Genomic DNA, 24,284 nt, shown 5'->3' with positions numbered 1-24,284 from the left:
TGTGACAAAGGAAATAATTCTACAACATCTGCAAAGTTTTTCCGCAACAATACCTTTGTTGTAAAAGAAAGTGAAGGGGAGAAAAAAATTTGCAATACAACTTTTGCTGCAAAAAAATCCACCACACAATCTCTAATAAAATGTTGTGTTTTTTTTTTTTTGCCAGTTGATTTTGCTGACGGCTCGTGAGGCAGCGGATTTTGGAAAAGATCCACCAGCCGCCCAGGGATTGCTGTGATAGTGGACGGGGCAAGGATGGTGGGCTTCAATCCCAAGAAAAGGCCCAGGAACATATTGGTTAGAAGGAAAAGCTGCCCAAGATGAAACCACACCAAAAATAAATCCCAGGCAGAGTAGTGACCTTGGTAACATCCTTTCCATCAGTAACAATATTGGTTGCAAAATAAACAAATGGGATAACAATCTTTAGCCCTACAACAATCAAATCGAAAGTAGCACATAATAATAATGATACACAATCTAGTCGCCTAAACCGCCACCCACACCTCGTAAGGCCTGCACCCCCCTTCAAAAACGGATCCGATTACACATAAGAGAACCAGGTACGGTAGCTTCTTTGTTAAATAAGAGTCTTCTCCGCAACTATCTAAGTTGTCTTGGACTTGGGGGCCTTCTTCTTGGCCTGCCTCTTGGGGACCGAGTTCTTCATGCCCAGGAAGAAGAGAAGGGCTCCAAACAGCGCCAGGTTCTGCAGTTAAAAGGGAATCACAGGAAGTTAGCTACCAATGGGACATTCCTTGTTCAACAGACATGCAAAAAACAGGTGGATATTTGCTTCATACCTGTGTGAACTTCATGAAGATCTGCACAAATTCAGCCTTCTCCATGTCGTAGTTGTAGAAGTCATAGACGACGGGCGTGATGAAAGCAAGGTAGAGAGCCTGCCGGAACAAATACCTTTCATCATTAGATAAGTGCACAAGGAGGAAGCAGAGACATATCAACACAGCACAAATCAACATAGTGGAAACAGGGTCGGGTCAAAGGTGTCTAAAACTTCAATTGGTCACACTTGTCATATCACGGTGTCCACAGAAACAAATAAGTTAAAAACTAATGTGTTCTCATTAGGACATCATGCAGCAAAGTTGTGTTCTCATTTTGGGACATCATGCAGCAAAACGTGCACAAAAGCAGCACCAGATAGAACCAAGACCACATCAATCAGCAGTTATCAACCATAATATTCACAAGGCACAATTAAATGGGCTAACAAGCAGAATGCAGGTTTTGATAAAATCGGCATCACATTTATATCAGAAGCGAGGATGGTACCAGATGGGCAAAACACAACAGTGACATTAGCCACTTGCAAAAAATTAGAGGAAACCAGTGCAGACGACAAAAAATATTTTATAAAATGTACACATCTAGTAATATAAACACATGATATGGGAGTATAACAGTTCCTGAAAGCAAAATACCATGAAATTTAGAAGAAAAAATTCTTTGTGACCAGATTTGATAGATCTAGAAGAACCTAGAGAAACGCAGTTGCCCTAGCTAGGTGAGCAGTACAGTCTCAATCAATATGCTCATGCTTAAATTCTAAAGAACAGCCAAATGACAAAGCCTTCTGCAGGATAATATTCAGTAGCTTTTGGTTAGGAAATATTTATTAGATAAATGGCAATATTTGAATAAAATGAAATAGGGCGTTTGTGCATGCACGGCCCTATATAACTATTGAATCTAACACAAGAGAAATTCCCTCATTACTCTAGATATGAAAATCAATTTTAGCAATGTGCACTGATATAAATGTGAATGCGTAGATCACAACAAGAAATATTATACAGCATAACAACAGATCAGTACATACCAGGAGATAAGCACCAAATGAACTGCTGACGATAAACAGGAGACCACCCAGACCCTTCAGACCAATGGTAGCAGCAACCACATGCTTCAACTGGATAAATTAAACACACAAATCAAACTAATTAATGACTGGTTAAAATCCAGACCACCTAAAGTATACCATGAATAAAGTAAATTTCACCTCTACATGAGGCACCACAACTCCGAGGTGTACAGAAATATTTTTGGTGAAACTGTTAAACTTAGGCGCAAGATTCTTTGCAGCTGGCCCGCCATCAGTTCCAAATTCAGTGAACCTGCAATAAAAATAACTTAAAAATCAGTATGCATTTACAAATAACTTAATACATCAGCATATAACAGGTAGAATAGTACTACAATCTAATTCATGCAGTCAGTAACAGCTTCAGAATACATAATTGATCAGATCGCATCCAAGCTAGTGAAGAGAACTTCCATATAATCCCACAAGTTTTGTACCTGTTCCCATTAAGCCAATCGGCAGCAGTAAACTAGGTGCAAACAAAAGGTGGCCTACTGGCACTAATCCCCTGATCAATGTCAATATGTCATGATGTGAAAGTGGGCTGCAGCTCACTCTATGACAAAAACAATCCAGTATATATCCGTGTTTAATGGATAGACTCCAGATAATTCACGATGCAATGGTACAAGTCGTCAGGCAACTACGGACATGAAAGCAGCAATGCAGATGCCACCAATCAAACAACTGTAGCACGCATCGACCATGAGGATAATGACCAGAGTCTTGCTAGTAATTAGGCATTTAGGCATGAGACTGCACACAAACAAAACCAAATTTGACATCGGGATATTCTGATGTATTGTCTAAGATGACTGGTCCACAATATTTACCACGCTACTAGATAAATCACGCTAACAAAGTCCGATGCCCACCAGATGAGACAGCGTGCACGAAAAGAAAAGCATCTACGGAAATTTCAAACATAAATACATAGACCAGTGGCGCAATTGAGCGACTCTAGGTTAGATCAGAGCACGCGGGAACACGATTTTGGGCGCTGTTATTCTCATGGACCACAACGAAGCGTGACGCCAGATCCAGGCGCTTCACGACCCGAGACCCTGCAAAGCGCGCTATCCATCACGAGATCCAAAGGCCAGGGCGTGCCCTGCCCGCACGTCCCCCGAGATTCCGCCAGCGCGGCGACAGATCTGACGAAACCAGGCTAGAATCGACCGCGGGGAGCAATAGGAACGGCAGTGGAGGTAAGCGGAGAGGGAGGAGGGGAGGGGAGGCGGGAGGAGGGCGCGTACTCCTGGTAGGCGGAGAGGAGGAAGACGGAGGCGAAGAGGACCCTCCCGGCGAAGGACACGAACCCCATGTCAACCTGCGGCGGCGGCGGCGGGGCGAGGCGAGCGACCGGCGGGATACGGTGGGGGAGGCGGGGTAGGAGCCGCGGCGCGACCTTGGGAGCTCTCGGAATCTGTGATGGAGACGGCCCGTGTCGGAGCCCCCACTCCGTACTTATAACGCGACGCGCCTCCGGTTTGGATCTCCCCGGATTTACCCCAGAGTCCTGCCGTATTACGCACGGGACCCTGGTCATGATTGCTTTGATTTGAGTTGGGAAAGTAGAGATTTGTTTATGGAAAGAAATCAAATCAAATTGGTTATGTTATTAAGAATTCAAAATTAATCTGCTTGAGACCTTATTTGATAATATTGCTTTCTTTCCCAGAGTGGTGTGTATTCAAAATGCAAAGTGGACTACTCCCTCCGTCCGGGTTTATTAGGCCTCTTAGCATCATAAGCATGTCCCTTTTTATAAGGCCTCGCTTTGGAAAGATGCATGTATGCAACCATTTCATTAGTTGCATTGAAAGTCATTGTTGTTGGTGCCATGATAGACAATTAATACAGTTCATGCATGCTTTTTCATTGGCTGCATGCATGTGAGGGAGTGCATTGGGAGTGGAATGAAAGAATTAATGTGAGCAAATTACTATGTGTCTTGGTCTAAAAAAAGTTGTCTTTAGGCCTAATAAACCCGGACGGAGGGAGTATATATTAGGCTAATGTGGCAACTTACACGCCACTAATGGGATGACTCATGATTGAACTAGTAACAAAAAATCATTACAAAATTGCAGTAGGCATGAACATACCGATGATTGGCAATCACTGCATTGGCATTACTTCGGTAAATTTAATAAAAACTAAGATCTTGGGATGTTGTCAATTCCCCTTACCCCTCTCTTTCCCTACTGGGGCTCATGTAAGATAAGTGGGATTTTTTGCGGGAAAGATAAGTATGCTTATGAAGGAAAACATATCAAAACGTGTTGTACATGGACTTGATACTAAATGGTTTTCCCTTAGCCATGTGTGATTATCTTGCCTTTTCTCGCAGAAAGTTGATGCACCTTGGCGGACAATCAAAGAGCTTGTATTGATAATGCAAAGTGGGGTATGAGGATAACATGTTGGTCATCACATATTTCTTTGAATAGAATGTGTTTCAGTTAATCTCCCCACACAGAATGGAATAGGTGATGATGGAACTTACAAGTATTCAATGCAAGCCTACAACAAGCATGAACTTGATCATGATTTTGTGACCACGTCATTGACAAGCCTTTTAATGTTTTTAGTTAACCTTTGGCCTTGAAATGTGATCTTCAAATGTTTCTATTTCCCTTTACCCCTTGGGCCATTTAATTTAATTCCTATATCTTTTCTTTCGCATCTTTATGGCTTGATGCAACCATTGCCACGTGGACCACCACCTTCTCTTCTATTTGTAGCACTCGTCGCGATTTTGCCTTGTCGTGGGCCCAACCGAAGCAATTGAAACTCGTTAAAAACTATGCTAATAAAAGGCACTAAGGGAGGAAATCCGCCATTGAGGGTCACTTCTACCGACACGTGGGGTTCCCAGCAAGTTGGAACATGGTATAGCATCCCCTAAGTTCATCATCCACGCGAATTATGAGGTACCGACATTCGCAAGTATCTTGTCAAGCAATTTTACATGGCGATGTCCATGAATGTTATGCGGAAGAAGATTGCATTGGGAGAGGAAAACAAAGATATCAATGTTGTGATGGCCTGGCTTATTAGGGATGATAGACTACTCATATCAATAAGGAATTCCTTCTTTTCCGGGAGCCCATTTGGACAGAACTCCAAAGTTAAGCGTGCTCAGCTTGGAGTAGTGTCAGGATGGGTGACCGATCGGGAAGTTGCTCCCGGGTGCGCATGAGTGAGGACAAAGTGCGCAGAAAAGACTAGTATTGATCTGTGAGGCCAGTCTAGATCCCGCCAGGAGTAACGACCACCGGCAGGTGTGTCCGGGGCGTTACAAATGTGTTTTTATGTAAAACTGGAAGTGTTGGATTTGAGCTTTGGTTGCTCTGATGCCAAGCTTCTCGCATTGAATCCAACCAAAAGGTATTGATTTCTTCTTGCTAGTGACAATCAGAGTCCTCCTCACAATCATTTACCATGTGGGCTAAGCAGCTCGAGTGGATTAGACATGTTGTATTAAATGAACATTGATAAAAAAGTAGTGGGATATGAAACCACAAATAGTAGCAAATTAGGCACTTCTAGAAACGTGTGCGCCAAAGGGAAAGCACATTTGCTGCAACTATGGAGGTTGTGAAACACCATAATAATATGGCGGAGTCCAATATCCGCCGGATATGGAACAACGGTGAAGATTCTTGGGGTCATGCGCTTGTTGATTGTAACATGGCCAAAAGTGTGTGGTGACTTGTGTACGAGGAGCTTGTGGAACATCACATTGCCCGCAATTTTCCTGAGGTAAGGCTATGGTTGCTGGAGCTCATGGAAACATTGAATGAGAAAGAATTTATCAAGGTATTGGTGACCCTATGGGCTATATGAGGGCTCGCCTGAGGGAGATCCTTGAAAATAAAATTTCGGACACCTTTGACCGCATTCTACTTCATTGAAAACTACCTGGGGGCTTGCACTGGTTCCGCGCAGGTTGGCGTCGAGTTCATCAGCAAATACTAATGCCTCATGCCCAATACATGCGAGAAGGGACTGAAAACCACGGTTTCATGGTTGTATGAAGATCACTATTGATGTTGTTGTTGCTACAAATCAAGATAAGGGTTCTCTGGCGGTTCTATGTCGGGATGAACAGGGTTGTTATCTCGGAGCCTCCGCGGTGATGATCCAGGACCTTTCAGCTAGAGAAGTTTTCTCTGGTTTTTTGACCTGTACTTGAGCAGAATTCGCATAACAACGGATTGTTTGGCTATTGTTAATCGTATTAAAGTTGAGTATAGAGGTACGAGCAATGCTATTATTCAAGAGAAAAGCTGAAGATGATTTTTTTGTCGAAGTTCATGTCCAGCATGAGAAGAGAGAGCACAATTGGGAAGCCCACGATCTTGCCAAGTCTTTTGTTACCTTAGAGTTGGGGCACCATGTGTGGCTTATAAACACCTTTGATTTTATTTGCATGCCACATTTTGTCATGGTTGAATAAAAGTCAAGAAAACCTAAAAAACCGTGCAACTTGCAAAAAAGGGAGAAGAAAAAATAAGGGGGCTCCCTCTGATTTGTGTAAGTTTGACCAGACCTATAGAAAAACATATAAACAATTAGAACACCAAAATAGTCTCATGAGATTATTCGTAAAAATATATTCTCATACTATGTGTACTCCCTTCGTTTTGTTTTAGTTTGCATATAAAATTAGGTTAAAGTCAAACTTCATAAACTTTATAGGAAAGAATATCAACATTCACAGTACGAAATCAATACTATTAGATGCATCATGAAATAAATTTTCATAGCATGTAACTTTAGTATTGTAGATGTTGATATCTTTTTATATGAATTTGGTCAAACTTTGCATAGTTGAATTTTGACCAAATTTTAGATGCAGGCTAAAAATAAACGGAGAGTGTATTCGTATTGCCAATCTTAACATATTTTTACTATAGAGTTAGTCAAACTCAAACAAGGTTGGCTTTGAAAAAACCGAGAACGTGAAAATGGGGGCCATGTGGCCCCTTTGATCGAAAACTAAATCTAGAACGTTCATTATGTTGGAATGCAGGGAGTCGTAAGTTTTAGCCACGGGAAAAGATACTCGATCACACAAAGGGCCTATTTGGAACTGCTCCGCTGCATCAAAATCATTTTCACTCCATGAAATCCACTTTGGTGCAGTTTCATATTAGAGTTGCAGCTCTATCAAAGAGAATGTTTGGCTTCCATCTAGCTCCAGCTTTAAGAATGAAATTTTTAATGAAAATTATCTATTTGATTGGATGAGGGGTGAGAAACGAAGGGGTATCCATTTATTAGTGCCAGTGGTGGAAAATTCCCCCCAAACTTCAAATTCTAGTATTTTTTTGAAGCACTCCCTAAAGATATTCACAAAAAAAGTAAAGAGTTGTACTCTAGATTCTACTTTTTTTGTGGAGCGGCATATTTTAAAGCTACATCATTTGACTTGCGTTTTTTGAAGCGGAGCTGAATCTTAAGAAACGGGCCAGTCCGAAGAGAAAATTGGGCTTTCTTTATACTCGTGGTATTTGGCGGGAAGCTCCAAACGTTTAGGAGAGAAAGAAGTCAGCCGCAATTGCGAAGAATACGAGGGCCAGTCGCGCATTTTACTTGCCAGGCTATCAGGGGGCGCCGGAAATACCACCGGATCTCGGTGAAATTTCGGCCGGATGCCACCCCATTACTCTTCTATCTAATCCCTCTCCCCGCCGGCCCGATCGATCCCCTTCCGGCCCCGCGGCGCGTCGGCCGCTGCGAAATTTTTGAATCCGGAAGCGCGTCCGCGTGTACTAGCGCTGTGCGTGCCCCCGTCGTGGGGCGGGGATCGGATATGGGATGGACCACCACGATCGAACCAACCGGTGCGGGTCCGCTGACGCGGCGGGGGCCATGCACAGAGGCCGGCGTAAACGCTTTCCCGCTTTTATTTACCACCGCTGTTCCTTTCCAGCTCCTATCCATCCATCCAGCCCGTTCAACTTTCCGGGATAAAAATATCCAGGCCGACTGCCCCTCCCGTTGAAAAAAAGGTGGCGGACGGCCGACGATGTGTACAGGCAGATTTTTCTGTTAGACCTGCCGATGGCCGATGATGGCGAGCCCGTCGAGACGTGTTTGAATGGCTGTGGTCGTTGCTGAGACTCGGAGCATGCTTGGATATGTTTTAGTCCCATGACTAAAAGTAGTGGGACTAAAACTTGCTAGTCTCACCCATGCTTGGATTCAAGTACTAAAGAGACTAAAATCTAGTTATTAAGCATTTATTATCCTCCAAACCCTCCAATCCAGAAATAAGGAGAGGAATTAAATGAGGAGAGAGAGAGCTAATACATATTTTAGTAGGTTTCCCATGACTAAAAGATTTTAGACTCAAAACTAGTCCTAGCCTCTCTTTAGTCAGGGGTGCTTGGAACTTTAGCCTCTAAAAAAGACTATTTTTAGTCAGACTAAAAATAGTCCCTTGTATCCAAGCACCCTCTCGTATTGTTATCCGACGAAACGGCGTATCTGACTGGCCTTCGTGTGGAGACACGCGGTTACGACGTTGACCGTAGTAGCAGACAAGCAAGACAGACATCCGTGGCAGTCGCGACGAAGCTGGGCGGAGCTTTCAAGAGAATCTAGAATGCGTTGTAGCTACCCTTGCCAAGTTACCGGAAAACTTTATAGAGTTTGAATCGTCCAAGTAAAGAGGAGATATCGTGACGTCTCACATGCAAAAAAAAGGAGCGTCAGCTAGATTCGATACACCGCTTGGTAAGAAAGAAAACATTGCCTTAACTTTTGCACCTACTTTACCTACTCTAGAAAGGAGTATATCTATACATATTAATTTTAATTTTTACGAGCTGATCATAGCTCACGCGGTTAGATTCTTTGTAATGCCCATCGGGGTTTCAATTCCTAGACTGGACACCGAGCATAGCATTTTCTTTATGAGCAGTTTTAACATACTCCTTTTTACATCTTCTTTTCACATGAGAGATAAGAGTATATAATAGATCTGAACCATTGATCTCATTAATTAGTGGTCTGATTAACTCTTACCTTAATGTCTTACATGTAAAAAGAGGGGGTAAGAGGAAGCATGTTAAAATTTGCCTTTCCGAAATTTTGTTAGACTTATTGGCGATATTCGTTCGGTGTGAGGGAGGAGACGCTTCGATCAACTACGAGTCGCCCGTTGTGACTTCGTCAATCTCAAAATGTAATGCGAACTTGGTATTTCGAAGATGCTCATAGGGCCGAGTGTATATGCACGTATGTGGGATCTGCAATTGTACTATGTTCAAAAAATATTTAGTTTTATCTATATTTGTGCCTACTAATAAAGGATGGTGCATTTCTTCGTCGTCGGAGATGTCCACGATGACGGTGCCGGGCGTCGGCTGAACGGGTGGGTAGGAGGGCTCCGGCTCATCCTCCTCCTGCTCGACCTCATCCATGTAGGCGAGCATGTCCGCCTCCTCGGTGGCCTGCTGCGCCTCCATCTCCTATCGGCGACGGCGTCTGGCCTCCGCAACCGACTCCGAGTAGAGGGGATCGAGGATGGCCTGCTGCTTTGCCTACAGATCCGTGTCGCCAGAGTCCCCCACATCCTCCTCCTTCGGCTCATCATCCTCCTCCTCCTCAACCTCCTCCTCCTCATCCTTCTCCTCCACCACCTCTTCATCCTTCTACTCCTCCTCCAACTCCTCATCCGGAGGTAGCCCCGCGATGACCCGGGCTTCTGCCTTGCCCAGGTCTGCTCAAGGAGCACGAGCCGACGCTCCAGCGTTAGAAATGGGTGACACAGAACTAGCTCCAATTCATCAATGTAATGTAGGCATGTATTCCGAATATAGTCATACGTGCTTATGGAAAAGAACTTGCATGACATCTTTTATCCTACACTCCCGTGGCAGCGGGGTCCTATTGGAAACTAAGGGATATTAAGGCCTTCTTTTAATAGAGTACCGGACCAAAGCATTAACACATAGTGAATACATGAACTCCTCAAACTACGGTCATCACCGGGAGTGGTCCCGATTATTGTCACTTCGGGGTTGCGGGTCATAACACATAGTAGGTGACTATAGACTTGCAAGATAGGATCAAGAACTCACATATATTCATGAAAGCATAATAGGTTCGGATCTGAAATCATGGCACTCGGGCCCTAGTGACAAGCATTAAGCATAGCAAAGTCATAGCAACATCAATCTCAGAACATAGTGGATACTGCTACCTATTGAGCACTGTGTTGGTTTTCCCTTGAAGAGGAAAGGGTGATGCAGTAAAGTAGCGTAAGTATTTCCCTCAGTTTTTGAGAACCAAGGTATCAATCTAGTAGGAGATCACGCTCAAGTCCCACGCACCTACACAAACAAATAAGAACCTCGCAACCAACGCGATAAAGGGGTTGTCAATCCCTTCACGGTCACTTATAAGAGTGAGATCTGATAGATATGATAAGATAATATTTTTGGTATTTTATGATAAAGAGAAATAAAGATGCAAGTAAAATAAACGGCAAAGGAAATAACTAAGTGTTGGAAGATTAATATGATGGAAGATAGACCCCGGGGCCATAGGTTTCACAAGTGGCTTCTCTCAAGAGCATAAGTATTACGGTGGGTAAACGAATTACTGTCGAGCAATTGATAGAATTGAGCATAGTTATGAGAATAGCTAGGTATGATCATGTATATAGGCATCACGTCCGCGACAAGTAGACCGAAACGATTCTGCATCTACTACTATTACTCCACACATCGACCGCTATCCAGCATGCATCTAGAGTATTAAGTTCATAAGAACAGAGTAATGCTTTAAGTAAGATGACATGATGTCACTACAAAAAAAATACACTTCCGTGATGATACGTGTTTGTCACAGTAGGTCGCGTTTTTTGTCATGCATGTACATCCATGATAAATTTATGACAGAATCAAGATAGTCATACCTGTGCTGTCGTAGAAGTGTTCCATGACATTACCAAAATTATCATCACGGAAGTGTCCACTCCCATGACGATAAACCGCGCGTCACAGAAGTACTTTCGTCAAGGGTGACCGACACGTGGCATCCACTGTAACGGAACGCCGTTAAGCTATCGGGTCGGGTTTTGGATCCGATAACCCGTTAACAGCCCCGACCAATGGGAAATTTCCACGTGTAAAATTCTTATTGGCCGGACAAAACACGTGTCAGCTTGTCAGTGGGTCAGATAGGCGCCTATGATATGTCGACACGTGCCACGACCCACCACTGGCCCATTTAGCTTACAAAGCTGGCCTGTTTGACTTGGTAAAAAGTTAACAGGCTGGCCCATGAAAAGCCTGTTAACGGTCTCTTCGCAAATAGCCCATTTTACGGCCCATTAACTCACAGCCCGTTAGGCCCTAAAGGAAATCGGCCCAACAACATCATGTGGGCCGTCGAATATAACACCAACCCATTTCACTTTCGGCCCATGTATGGCCGACGACGTCTTTCGGCCCATATGAGGCCTTCGTATCTTTCGGCCCTTTACAGGCCCACGGTGACTCTAGCCCATAATGAGCAGTAATTTTTTTTATACCCGTTAACGGCCCGTGATTTACATGGGCCGTTTCCAGCCCATGTTAGCTTTCGGCCTATTGACGGCCCATACGTTCTTGGGCTCCTTTTCGGCCCTCGATTACTTCCGGCCCGTTACTGGCATGTTCCCATAATGGGCCAAATTCGGCCCATGGCAAGAGTCGGCCCGTTACTGGCTTGTACCCTAATGGGCCAAATTCGGCTCATGGCAAGAGTCGGCCCGTTACTGGTCTGTTACCCTAATGGGCCAAATTCGGCCCATGGCAAGAGTCGGCCCGTTTCTGGCTTGTTAACCCGTTGCGTCGTTTCCTGTCCATCTTATATTCTGGCCCATTAACGACCCATTATGCCTGTGACAGAATTAAGCCTTTCCTGTCCTACGGCCTGTTAATGGCCTATTACCGTGCTGGGCCGATACCAATTACGCCCGATTACGGCCCATGTAGACCCATTTATCTGACGGCCCGAGGCCCACCGATTACAGGCCCATTTATCGACGACCCATAGGAGACCCATGTATCCTACGACCCGTATATGGCCCATGGTAGTTGCGGCCACTAGCAAACCAGGGAAAAAGAAGACTAGGAAATAAATAAGGCCGAAACTAACGCTAGACTATTAAGGCGATTGCACAAATTATATCCACTCAGCATGAAAGATCGCCGCCAGTGCAAAAATAGGGAACACCCTACACTATACAAAAATGGCTTGCTATTTTCTTCAGCCGGTGGCTGCACGTTAAGAATAAATTTTGTATCGCACCAAAACAAATCACAACTATATAACAAAAGGAAGGTTAGCATAAAACTTAACAGTCTAGCAGATAAATGCACCACCAGAAGTTCAGAAGCTCAGTTCATTTGACCTGACTGTTACGTTTTCATGCTATATTGTCCGATGGAGCAGCATAACCCTCACCTTCATTTCCCCTAGGCTCCTGAACAACATAGCAAATGTCTGATAGTCCGGTTTCAAAACCATGCATTTCTTGACGACATTGAGCAATGTTTCTCCTTGTTTCACAAAGGGTCTCTGTTAGGGAATGGACTTGTGTCTAGAGCGCAGATACAACATTGCTTTGAGCTTGCATATCTTGATCATGAGGCAGTTTGGACGATATTGCCTTAACAACCAACCCAGTATTACGCAGGAACATGCTTTTGGCACTGTTAGTGGACAGGTACTGACCCACTGCAGCAAGAGCTGACATTGCGGTTATAGTTGCCTCGCCACCTTTAGAAGGTGGCGGTTCCACCATTTTTCCATAGCTCGCTGAAAAGTTGAGGTTTTACATTAGTAGTACCAGAACAAAAGATATTAAGGAGGCAGCAAAACCAAATAAAATAGCTTTGGTCTATATACAGAACTTATTCTGGTGAACCCATGTAAAATATTAGTTGTATTTTATTGCAAAGTACATATTAAAACTAGGTTCCAAACATATGACCATGTACCATCGCTAATGTATTGTCTATTTCTTCACATTGTATTGACGGCTAAGGATAAAGAGACGAAGTTTATAATAGGGCAAGCATAGTATGACATCATTCATATCACAAAACAATTGAGAACAGACAAACAGGCAATTGTAACGTTGTGTGGGCAAGTCCAGCACGAAACTAGATTATGGGTCAAGATCAAAGGAACATCACTCCTCTTTTTTAAACCTTGTAAGGTGCAATGATACGCTAAGATAATTGTGTATAAAATTGAAAAGAGTAATAGACATTGGCTACAAACCATGCAATTCAAGGCACAAGTCAGAGTAAGTAGTAGTTAAAAGGCATGAGGATTAAGGACTTACAACAACGGCTTTGACTGGTGTAGTCATGCCCTTCTTCTTGCTGGTGTGACAGTCCTTGAAGATTTCCACATCATTTGGTTCAGGTACTTTTTGGTCCTTGCGGGCTTTCCTCTGCATTTCGAACAAGTCAATATAGATCTGATAATATGGTACAGCGAAAAGAGTGAAACAACAACTAATTACAAGAGCCTCGCAGTGTGCAATATAGCTACGAGATACTGTCGTCTGTTGGAATTTCACTTTCGTACAGTTGGCCTTATTCTTTGAACAGTTCACCTACAAGAAGATAGATTTGTGTGGCACATGCGTAAATATGACTTCAACATGTGATCTGATCACATATATATAATGTACCTGATACTTCGGATCAGACCAGTGTTTAACAAGGCCCCTCCAGTCTTCATCCGATATATTTTCCACTGGAGATGTTTGGGAAAGTTCATTGTTAGACTTGCCTTCAAAGTGAGTTATCCTCAAGTTATATCGATACTGTCGCAGAGCAGACTTGAAAACATGGGTGCAAGCTTGTCTGGTTGCATCATCTTGGCTATCCAACTTGAAACTCATCTATTGAAAATTATGGGAGTCTCATTATCAGCAACCTAGAAAGTATGGGACAGAGCAAGACGATATTACTAGTTTCCATACATAACCATACTTACAGATAAATGGTCGAGGAAGGTGTTGAACTGGGTTTCGTCTTTGTCATTCCTGTACCGAGTCCATGTTGGGAGGATACGTACATGACACCTAACGGAAACCGCTGCCTCTGATACTAACTTGGCTGACTCTGTAGCATCACGTGTCCTTTTTAAACCTGCCTCAAAACGGATCTCCATTCTTCCTCCTCTAGATTTAGTTAACCTATCGAGCATTATCCCTGATGTTTGTTTCCTCTTGCGCCTAGGTGCTAGTCCAACAACAAACATAGGAAGTGTTAGTGTACATCAAACTGTGAGACTACATATAAAGAAGCATGCAACTGTAACTTGACTCCAGCAACTACCTTCTTGCTGTTGAAGCTCACAAGGTTCATCTGATATTGCCAACTCGTCTTGTGTCAAGAGTGCTTAGGAAGTAGTGTCAGGTGGCAAGGGAGCTTGGGAACGTGCTGCTAGCTCAGTTGACGCACGAGTAAGTCGTGCAGCCGGTAGTACTGTGGTAGGTGTTGCAAGAACTAGGGTTGTCTCTGCTTGTTTGGTGGCAGCTATTTGTTTCTGTTTGACTTTTTTTGCAACTCGTGTAGCATGGGATGCTGTGTTTGTAGAATTTTCTGCTGGACTTTGACCTTCTATTGCACCATCAGTACCAGCAGAATTTGCAGGATTCATCTGCTTCTCATTCCCTGCCATTCTGTGTTTCTTCCTCTTTCTCTGTGCCATGTTAAGTCAAGCCGACAAGAAAAACAAATAACAATTTAGTTCTTCAGAACAAATTGATGCGTGATGCAGACGAACTGAACTTTGATGTTAGACAACCACATGATAGGAGGATGTAATATGTATGAAAACAGGACGGAAGAGATAACCAGAACTATGATGTGTAAACTAAGAAGAAGACATTTCACCAAATTAGAAGCAATGCAATGGAAGGTAGACACCATATGAAAGATGCTACAAATATCGCTTTGCCAAGTTAACAGTGTCTCATCATAAATGGCGTTTAAACAAATGTGAAGCAGTACAAGAAATAAATCATATGCAAGATGCAAACAACATCACACTACCATGTTAGAGGTCTCTCGTCATTAGTGCCATTGCATATTCACAGCATTGCATATTCACAGCTTATGATGTGTAAACTAAGGAGAATGCATTTCAACAAATTAGAAGCAATGAAAGCTAGATACCATATGAAAGATGCAACGAATATCACTCTACCAAGTTAAAACTGTCTCGTCATAAGTGCCATTTCAACAAATTAGTAGTACAAGCTAGAAAATAATGTGAGATGTAACCTATATCACACTCCGAAGTCAAACATGTCTTATGATAAGTGATTGTTGCAGGTTACACAATAGTAGTGATTTGATGTAAGAACATGGTGTGATAGACAGATATTGTATGTTCTAGAAACATGAACACGTGTCTTATTCAAGTATAATGTGTAAAGTAAGCAGATGGAATTCAACAAAATTAGAAGCAATACAAGCTAGACATCACACATAACATGCAACTACATATAACAGTGCCAAGTTAGAGGGAGCACCGGTGATGCTGCACTAGGGGAGACGTGCTCATCATAAACACAACTTTGTTGAGTGTCTATGCATGTGTTGTCTTGGAAGTCATCTTGGGGGTGTGGAGGAGTAGAAACTGTAGATGCCCTCCGTTCAGACGGAGCACCTTTATCCGTTGCCTTGCTAACTTCCTTCCCCTTTATTGATTTTGAATTGTCAAGTAAAACCGACAAAAAAAAGCAATAAAATTCTCTCTTCAGAACTCATTCATGCATGATACCGACAATCACTACTTTGATGTAAGGCAAACACATGATACCAGGATGGAATATGTATGAAAAACAGGACGACATTGAAGGAAATATGCCCTAGAGGCAATAATAATGTTATTATTTTATTTCCTTATATCATGATAAATGTTTATTATTCATGCTGGAATTGTATTATCTGGAAACATAATACTTGTGTGAATACATAGACAAACTAAACGTCACTAGTATGCCCCTACTTGACTAGCTCGTTAATCAAAGATGGTTATGTTTCCTAACCATAGACATGTGTTGTCATTTGATTAACGGGATCACATTATTAGGAGAATGATATGATTGACATGACCCATTCCATTAGCTTAGCACCCGATCGTTTAGTATGTTGCTATTGCTTTCTTCATGACTTATACATGTTCCTATGACTATGAGATTATGCAACTCCCGTTTGCCAGAGGAACACTTTGTGTGCTACCAAACATCACAACGTAACTGGGTGATTATAAAGGAGCTCTACAGGTGTCTCCAAAGGTAAATGTTGGGTTGGCGTATTTCGAGATTAGGATTTGTCACTCCGATTGCCGGAGAGGTATCTCTGGGCCCTCTCGGTAATGCACATCACATAAGCCTTGCAAGCATTGCAAGTAATGAGTTAGTTGCGAGATGATGTATTATGAAACGAGTAAAGAAACTTGCCGGTAACGAGATTGAACTAGGTATTGAGATACCGACGATCGAATCTCGGGCAAGTAACATACCGATGACAAAGGGAACAATGTATGTTGTTATGCGGTCTGACCGATAAAGATCTTCGTAGAATATGTGGGAGCCAATATGAGCATCCAGGTTCCGCTATTGGTTATTGACCGGAGACGTGTCTCGGTCATGTCTACATTGTTCTCGAACCCGTAGGGTCCGCACGCTTAACGTTACGATGACAATTTCATTATGAGTTTATATATTTTGATGTACCGAAGTTAGTTCGGAGTCCCAGATGTGATCACGGACATGACGAGGAGTCTCGAAATGGTCGAGGCATAAAGATTGATATATGGGAAGCCTATGTTTGGACATCGGTGTTCCGGGTGAAATCGGCATTTTACCGGAGTACCGGGAGGTTACCGGAACCCCCTGGTAACCTAATGGGCCTAAATGGGCCTAGTGGAGGAAGAGGAGAGGAGGCCTAGGGGCTGCCGCGCGCCCCTCCCCCCCAAGTCCGAATTGGACAAGGAGGGGGGGCGGCCCCCTTTCCTTTCTTCCCTCTCCTCCTTCCCCCCAAGTCCTAATCCAAGTAGGGAAAGGGAGGGGAGTCCTACTCCCGGTAGGAGTAGGACTCCTCCTGCGCGCCTCCTCCTAGGGCCGGCCGCACCCCCCCCCTTGGCTCCTTTATATACGGGGGCAGGGGGCACCCCTAGACACACAAGTTGATCTCTAAGATCGTTCTCTTAGCCGTGTGCGGTGCCCCCTTCCACCATAGTCCTCGATAATATTGTAGTGGTGCTTAGGCGAAGCCCTGCGACAGTTGAACATCAAGATCGTCACCACGCCATCGTGCTGACGAAACTCTTCCCCGACACTTTGCTGGATCGGAGTCCGGGGATCGTCATCGAGCTGAACGTGTGCTAGAACTCGGAGGTGCCGTAGTTTTGGTGCTTGATCGGTCGGGCCATGAAGACGTACGACTACATCAACCGCGTTGTCATAAAGTTTCCGCTGTCGGTCTACGAGGGTACGTAGATCACACTCTCCCCTCTCGTTGCTATGCATCACCATGATCTTGCATGTGCGTAGGAATTTTTTTAAAATTACTACGTTCCCCAATAGTGGTATCAGAGCCTAGGTTTTATGCGTTGATGTTATATGCACGAGTAGAACACAAGTGAGTTGTAGGCGATATAAGTCATACTTCTTACCAGCATGTCATACTTTGGTTCGACGGTATAGTTGGACGAAGCGGCCCGGACCGACATTACGCGTACGCTTACGCGAGACCGGTTCTCCCGACGTGCTTTGCACAAAGGTGGCTAGCGGGTGTCAGTTTCTCCAACTTTAGTTGAACCAAGTGTGGCTATGCCCGGTCCTTGCGAAGGTTAAAACAGCACCAACTTGACAAACTATCGTTGTGGTTTTGATGCGTAGATAAGAACGGTTCTTGCTAAGCCCGTAGCAGCCACGTAAAACTTGCAACAACAAAGTAGAGGACGTCTAACTTGTTTTTGCAGGGCATGTTGTGATGTGATATGGTCAAGACATGATGCTAAATTTTATTGTATGAGATGATCATGTTTTGTAACTGAGTTATCGGCAACTGGCAGGAGCCATATGGTTGTCGCTTTATTGTATGCAATGCAATTGCGCTGTAATGTTTTACTTTATCACTAAGTGGTAGCGATAGTCGTGGAAGCATAAGATTGGCGAGACAACAACGATGCTACGATGATGATCAAGGTGTCGCGCCGGTGACGATGGTGATCATGACGGTGCTTCGAAGATGGAGATCACAAGCACAAGATGATGATGGCCATATCATATCACTTATATTGATTGCATGTGATGTTTATCTTTTATGCATCTTATCTTGCTTTGATTGACGGTAGCATTTTAAGATGATCTCTCACTAATTATCAAGAAGTGTTCTCCCTGAGTATGCACCGTTGCGAAAGTTCTTCGTGCTGAGACACCACGTGATGATCGGGTGTGATAGGCTCTACGTTCAAATACAACGGGTGCAAAACAGTTGCACACGCAGAATACTCAGGTTATACTTGACGAGCCAAGCATATACAGATATGGCCTCGGAACACGGAGACCGAAAGGTCGAGCGTGAATCATATAGTAGATATGATCAACATAGTGATGTTCACCAATGAAACTACTCCATCTCACGTGATGATCGGACATGGTTTAGTTGATTTGGATCACGTGATCACTTAGAGGATTAGAGGGATGTCTATCTAAGTGGGAGTTCTTTAGTAATATGATTAATTGAACTTAAATTTATCATGAACTTAGTACCTGATAATATCTTGCTTGCTTATGTTTGATTGTAGATAGATGGCCCGTGTTGTTGTTCCGTTGAATTTTAATGCGTTCCTTGAGAAAGCAAAGTTGAAAGATGATGGTAGCAATTACACGGACTGGGTCCGTAACTTGAGGATTATCCTCATTGTTGCACAGAAGAATTACGTCCTGGAAGCACCGCTGGGTGCCAGGCCTGCTGCTGGAGCAACACCAGATGTTATGAACGTCTGGCAGAGCAAAGCTGATGACTACTCGATAGTTCAGTGTGCCATGCTTTACGGCTCAGAATCGGGACTTCAACGACGTTTTGAACGTCATGGAGCATATGAGATGTTCCAGGAGTTGAAGTTAATATTTCAAGCAAATGCCCAGATTGAGAGATATGAAGTCTCCAATAAGTTCTATAGCTGCAAGATGGAGGAGAACAGTTCTGTCAGTGAGCATATACTCAAAATGTCTGGATATAATAATCTCTTGATCCAATTGGGAGTTAATCTTCCAGATGATTGCGTCATTGACAGAATTCTCCAATCACTGCCACCTAGCTAGAAGAGCTTCGTGATGAACTATAATATGCAAGGGATGAATAAGACTATTCCTGAGCTCTTCAAAATGCTGAAAGCTGCGGAGGTAGAAATCAAGAAGGAGCATCAAGTGTTGATGGTCAACAAGACCACTAGTTTCAAGAAAAAGGGCAAAGGAAAGAAGAAGGGGAACTTCAAAAAGAACAGCAAGCAAGTTGCTGCTCAAGAGAAGAAACCCAAATCTGGACCTAAGCCTGAAACTAAGTGCTTCTACTGCAAGCAGACTGGTCACTGGAAGCGGAACTGCCCCAAGTATTTGGCGGATAAGAAGGATGGCAAGGTGAACAAAGGTATATGCGATATACATGTTATTGATGTGTACCTTACTAATGCTCGCAGTAGCACCTGGGTATTTGATACTGGTTCTGTTGCTAACATTTGCAACTCGAAACAGGGACTACGGATTAAGCGAAGATTGGCTAAGGACGAGGTGACGATGCGCGTGGGAAATGGTTCCAAAGTCGATGTGATCGCGGTCGGCACGCTACCTCTACATCTACCTTCGGGATTAGTATTAGACCTAAATAATTGTTATTTCGTGCCAGCGTTAAGCATGAACATTATATCTGGATCTTGTTTGATGCGAGACGGTTATTCATTTAAATCAGAGAATAATGGTTGTTCTATTTATATGAGTAAAATCTTTTATGGTCATGCACCCATGAAGAATGGTCTATTCTTATTAAATCTCGATAGTAGTGACACACACATTCATAATGTTGAAGCCAAAAGATGCAGAGTTGATAATGATAGTGCAACTTATTTGTGGCACTGCCGTTTAGGTCATATCAGTGTAAAACGCATGAAGAAACTCCATACTGATGGACTTTTGGAACCACTTGATTATGAATCACTTGGTACTTGCGAACCATGCCTTATGGGTAAGATGACAAAAACACCGTTCTCCGGTACTATGGAGAGAGCAACAGATTTGTTGGAAATCATACATATAGATGTATGTGGTCCGATGAATGTTGAGGCTCGTGGCGGATATCATTATTTTGTCACCTTCACAGATGACTTAAGCAGATATGGGTATATCTACTTAATGAAACATAAGTCTGAAACATTTGAAAAGTTCAAAGAATTTCAGATTGAAGTTGAAAATCATCGTAACAAGAAAATAAAATTCCTACGATCTGATCGTGGAGGAGAATATTTGAGTTACGAGTTTGGTGTACATTTGAAACAATGCGGAATAGTTTCGCAACTCACGCCACCCGAAACACCACAGCATAATGGTGTGTCCGAACGTCGTAGTCGTACTTTACTAGATATGGTGCGATCTATGATGTCTCTTACTGATTTACTGCTATCGTTTTGGGGTTATGCTTTAGAGACGGCCGCATTCACGTTAAATAGGGCACCATCAAAATCCGTTGAGACGACGCCTTATAAACTGTGGTTTGGCAAGAAACCAAAGTTGTCGTTTCTGAAAGTTTGGGGCTGTGATGCTTATGTGAAAAAGCTTCAACCTGATAAGCTCGAACCCAAATCGGAGAAATGTGTCTTCATAGGATATCCAAAGGAAACTATTGGATACACCTTCTATCACAGATCTGAAGGCAAGACTTTTGTTGCTAAATTCGGAAACTTTATAGAGAAGGAGTTTCTCTCGAAAGAAGTGAGTGGGAGGAAAGTAGAACTTGATGAGGTAACTGTACCTGCTCCCTTATTGGAAACTAGTACATCACAGAAACTAGTTTCTGTGACACCTACACCAATTAGTGAGGAAGCTAATGATGATGATCATGAAACTTCAGAACAAGATACTACTGAACCTCATAGATCAACCAGAGTAAGATCCGCACCAGAGTGGTACGGTAATCCTGTTCTGGAAGTCATGCTACTAGATCATGATGAACCTACGAACTATGGAGAAGCGATGGTGAGCCCAGATTCCGCAAAATGGCTTGAAGCCATGAAATCTGAGATGGGATCCATGTATGAGAACAAAGTGTGGACTTTGGTTGACTTGCCCAAAGATCGGCAAGCAATTGAGAATAAATGGATCTTCAAGAAGAAGACTGACGCTAACGGTAATGTTACTGTCTACAAAGCTCGACTTGTCGCAAGAGGTTTTCGACCAGTTCAAGGGATTGACTACGATGAAACCTTCTCACCCGTAGCGATGCTTAAGTCTGTCCGAATCATGTTAGCAATTGCCACATTTTATGATTATGAAATTTGGCAGATGGATGTCAAAACTGCATTCCTGAATGGATTTCTGGAAGAAGAGCTGTATATGATGCAGCCGGAAGGTTTTGTCGATCCAAAGGGAGCTAACAAAGTGTGCAAGCTCCAGCGATCCATTTATGGACTGGTGCAAGCCTCTCAGAGTTGGAATAAACGCGTTGATAGTGTGATCAAAGCATTTGTTTTTGTACAGACTTTTGGAGAAGCCTGTATTTACAAGAAAGTGGGTGGGAGCTCTGTAGCATTTCTGATATTATATGTAGATGACATATTACTAATCGGAAATGATATAGAATTTCTGGATAGCATAAAGGGATACTTGAATAAGATTTTTTCAATGAAAGACCTCGGTGAAGTTACTTACATATTGGGCATTAAGATCTATAGAGATAGATCAAGACGCTTAATTGCACTTTCACAAAGCACATACCTTGACAAAATTTTGAAGAAGTTCAAAATGGATCAAGCAAAGAAAGGATTGTTGCCTGTGTTACAAGGTGTGAGATTGAGTAAGACTCAATGCCCGACCAATGCAGAAGATAGAGAGAAAATGAAAGATGTTCCCTATGCTTCAGCCATAGGCTCTATCATGTATGCAATGCTGTGTACCAGACCTGATGTATGTCTCGTTATAAGTCTAGTAGGGAGGTACCAAAGTAATCCAGGAGTGGATCACTGGACAACGGTCAAAAAACATCCTGAAATACCTGAAAAGGACTAAGGATATGTTTCTCGTATATGGAGGTGACAAAGAGCTCATCGTAAATGGTTACGTTGATGCAAGCTTTGACACTGATCCGGACGATTCTAAATCGCAAACCGGATACATGTTTACATTAAACGGTGGAGCTGTCAGTTGGTGCAGTTCTAAACAAAGCGTTGTGGCGGGATCTACATGTGAATCAGAGTACATAGCTGCTTCAGAAGCAACAAATGAAGGAGTCTGGATGAAGGAGTTCATATCCGATCTAGGTGTCATACCTAGTGCATCGGGTCCAATGAAAATCTTTTGTGACAATACCGGTGCAATTGCCTTGGCAAAGGAATCCAGATTTCACAAGAGAACCAAGCACATCAAGAGACGCTTCAATTCCATCCGGGATCTAGTCCAGGTGGGAGACATAGAGATTTGCAAGATACATACGGATCTGAATGTAGCAGACCCATTGACTAAGCCTCTTCCACGAGCAAAACATGATGAGCACCAAAGCTCCATGGGTGTTAGAATCATTACTGTGTAATCTAGATTATTGGCTCTAGTGCAAGTGGGAGACTGAAGGAAATATGCCCTAGAGGCAATAATAATGTTATTATTTTATTTCCTTATATCATGATAAATGTTTATTATTCATGCTAGAATTGTATTATCTGGAAACATAATACTTGTGTGAATACATAGACAAACTAAACGTCCCTAGTATGCCTCTACTTGACTAGCTCGTTAATCAAAGATGGTTATGTTTCCTAACCATAGACATGTGGTGTCATTTGATTAACGGGATCACATTATTAGGAGAATGATGTGATTGACATGACCCATTCCATTAGCTTAGCACCCGATCGTTTAGTATGTTGCTATTGCTTTCTTCATGGCTTATACATGTTCCTACGACTATGAGATTATGCAACTCCCGTTTGCCAGAGGAACACTTTGTGTGCTACCAAACGTTACAACGTAACTGGGTGATTATAAAGGAGCTCTACATGTGTCTCCAAAGGTAAATGTTGGGTTGGCGTATTTCGAGATTAGGATTTGTCACTCCGATTGTTGAAGAGGTATCTCTGGGCCCTCTCGGTAATGCACATCGCATAAGCCTTGCAAGCATTACAATTAATGAGTTAGTTGCGAGATGATGTATTACGAAACGAGTAAAGAAACTTGCCGGTAACGAGATTGAACTAGGTATTGAGATACCGACGATCGAATCTCGGGCAAGTAACATACCGATGACAAAGGGAACAACGTATGTTGTTATGCGGTCTGACCGATAAAGATCTTCGTAGAATATGTGGGAGCCAATATGAGCATCCAGGTTCCGCTATTGGTTATTGACCGGAGACGTGTCTCGGTCATGTCTACATTGTTCTTGAACCCGTAGGGTCCGCACGCTTAACGTTACGATGACAATTTCATTATGAGTTTATATATTTTGATGTACCTAAGTTAGTTCGGAGTCCCGGATGTGATCACAAACATGACGAGGAGTCTCGAAATGGTCGAGACATAAAGATTGATATATTGGAAGCCTATGTTTGGACATCAGAAGTGTTCCGGATGAAATCGGCATTTTACCGGAGTACTGGGAGGTTACCGGAACCCCCCGGTAACCTAATGGGCCTTAATGGGCCTAGTGGAGGAAGAGGAGAGGAGGCCTAGGGTCTGCCGCGTGCCCCTCCCCCCAAGTCCGAATTGGACAAGGAGGGGGGCGGCGCCCCCCTTTCCTTTCTTCCCTCTCCTCCTTCCCCCCAAGTCCTAATCCAACTAGGGAAAGGGAGGGGAGTCCTACTCCCGGTGGGAGTAGGACTCCTCCTGCGCGTCTCCTCCTAGGGCCGGCCGCACCCCCCTTGTCTCCTTTATATACGGGGGCTGGGGGCACCCCTAGACACACAAGTTGATCTCTAAGATCGTTCTCTTAGCCGTGTGCGGTGCCCCCTTCCACCATAGTCCTCGATAATATTGTAGTGGTGCTTAGGCGAAGCCCCGCGACAGTTGAACATCAAGATCGTCACCACGCCGTCGTGCTGACGAAACTCTTCCCCGACACTTTGCTGGATCAGAGTCCGGGGATCGTCA

At 43.3% G+C, this 24,284-nt stretch overlaps 1 protein-coding gene across 1 annotated transcript; it reads right to left on the bottom strand.

The window, feature by feature from the left end:
• Positions 1-338: 338 nt before the first annotated feature.
• On the bottom strand, positions 339-3,337 carry LOC119287633. The gene is made up of 5 exons (XM_037567212.1): positions 3,142-3,337; positions 2,024-2,138; positions 1,844-1,933; positions 804-902; positions 339-709 (listed from the first exon to the last, which is right to left on the bottom strand). Exons 1-5 carry the CDS (start codon positions 3,207-3,209, stop codon positions 608-610), a joined length of 474 nt encoding a protein of 157 aa, XP_037423109.1. The 5' UTR covers positions 3,210-3,337; the 3' UTR covers positions 339-607.
• Between the last annotated feature and the right edge of the window lie 20,947 nt (positions 3,338-24,284).

This window comes from Triticum dicoccoides, chromosome 4A, assembly GCF_002162155.2.
Source record: "Triticum dicoccoides isolate Atlit2015 ecotype Zavitan chromosome 4A, WEW_v2.0, whole genome shotgun sequence".
NCBI lineage: Eukaryota > Viridiplantae > Streptophyta > Magnoliopsida > Poales > Poaceae > Triticum > Triticum dicoccoides.
This window is presented reverse-complemented; position numbering and strand designations above follow the sequence as displayed.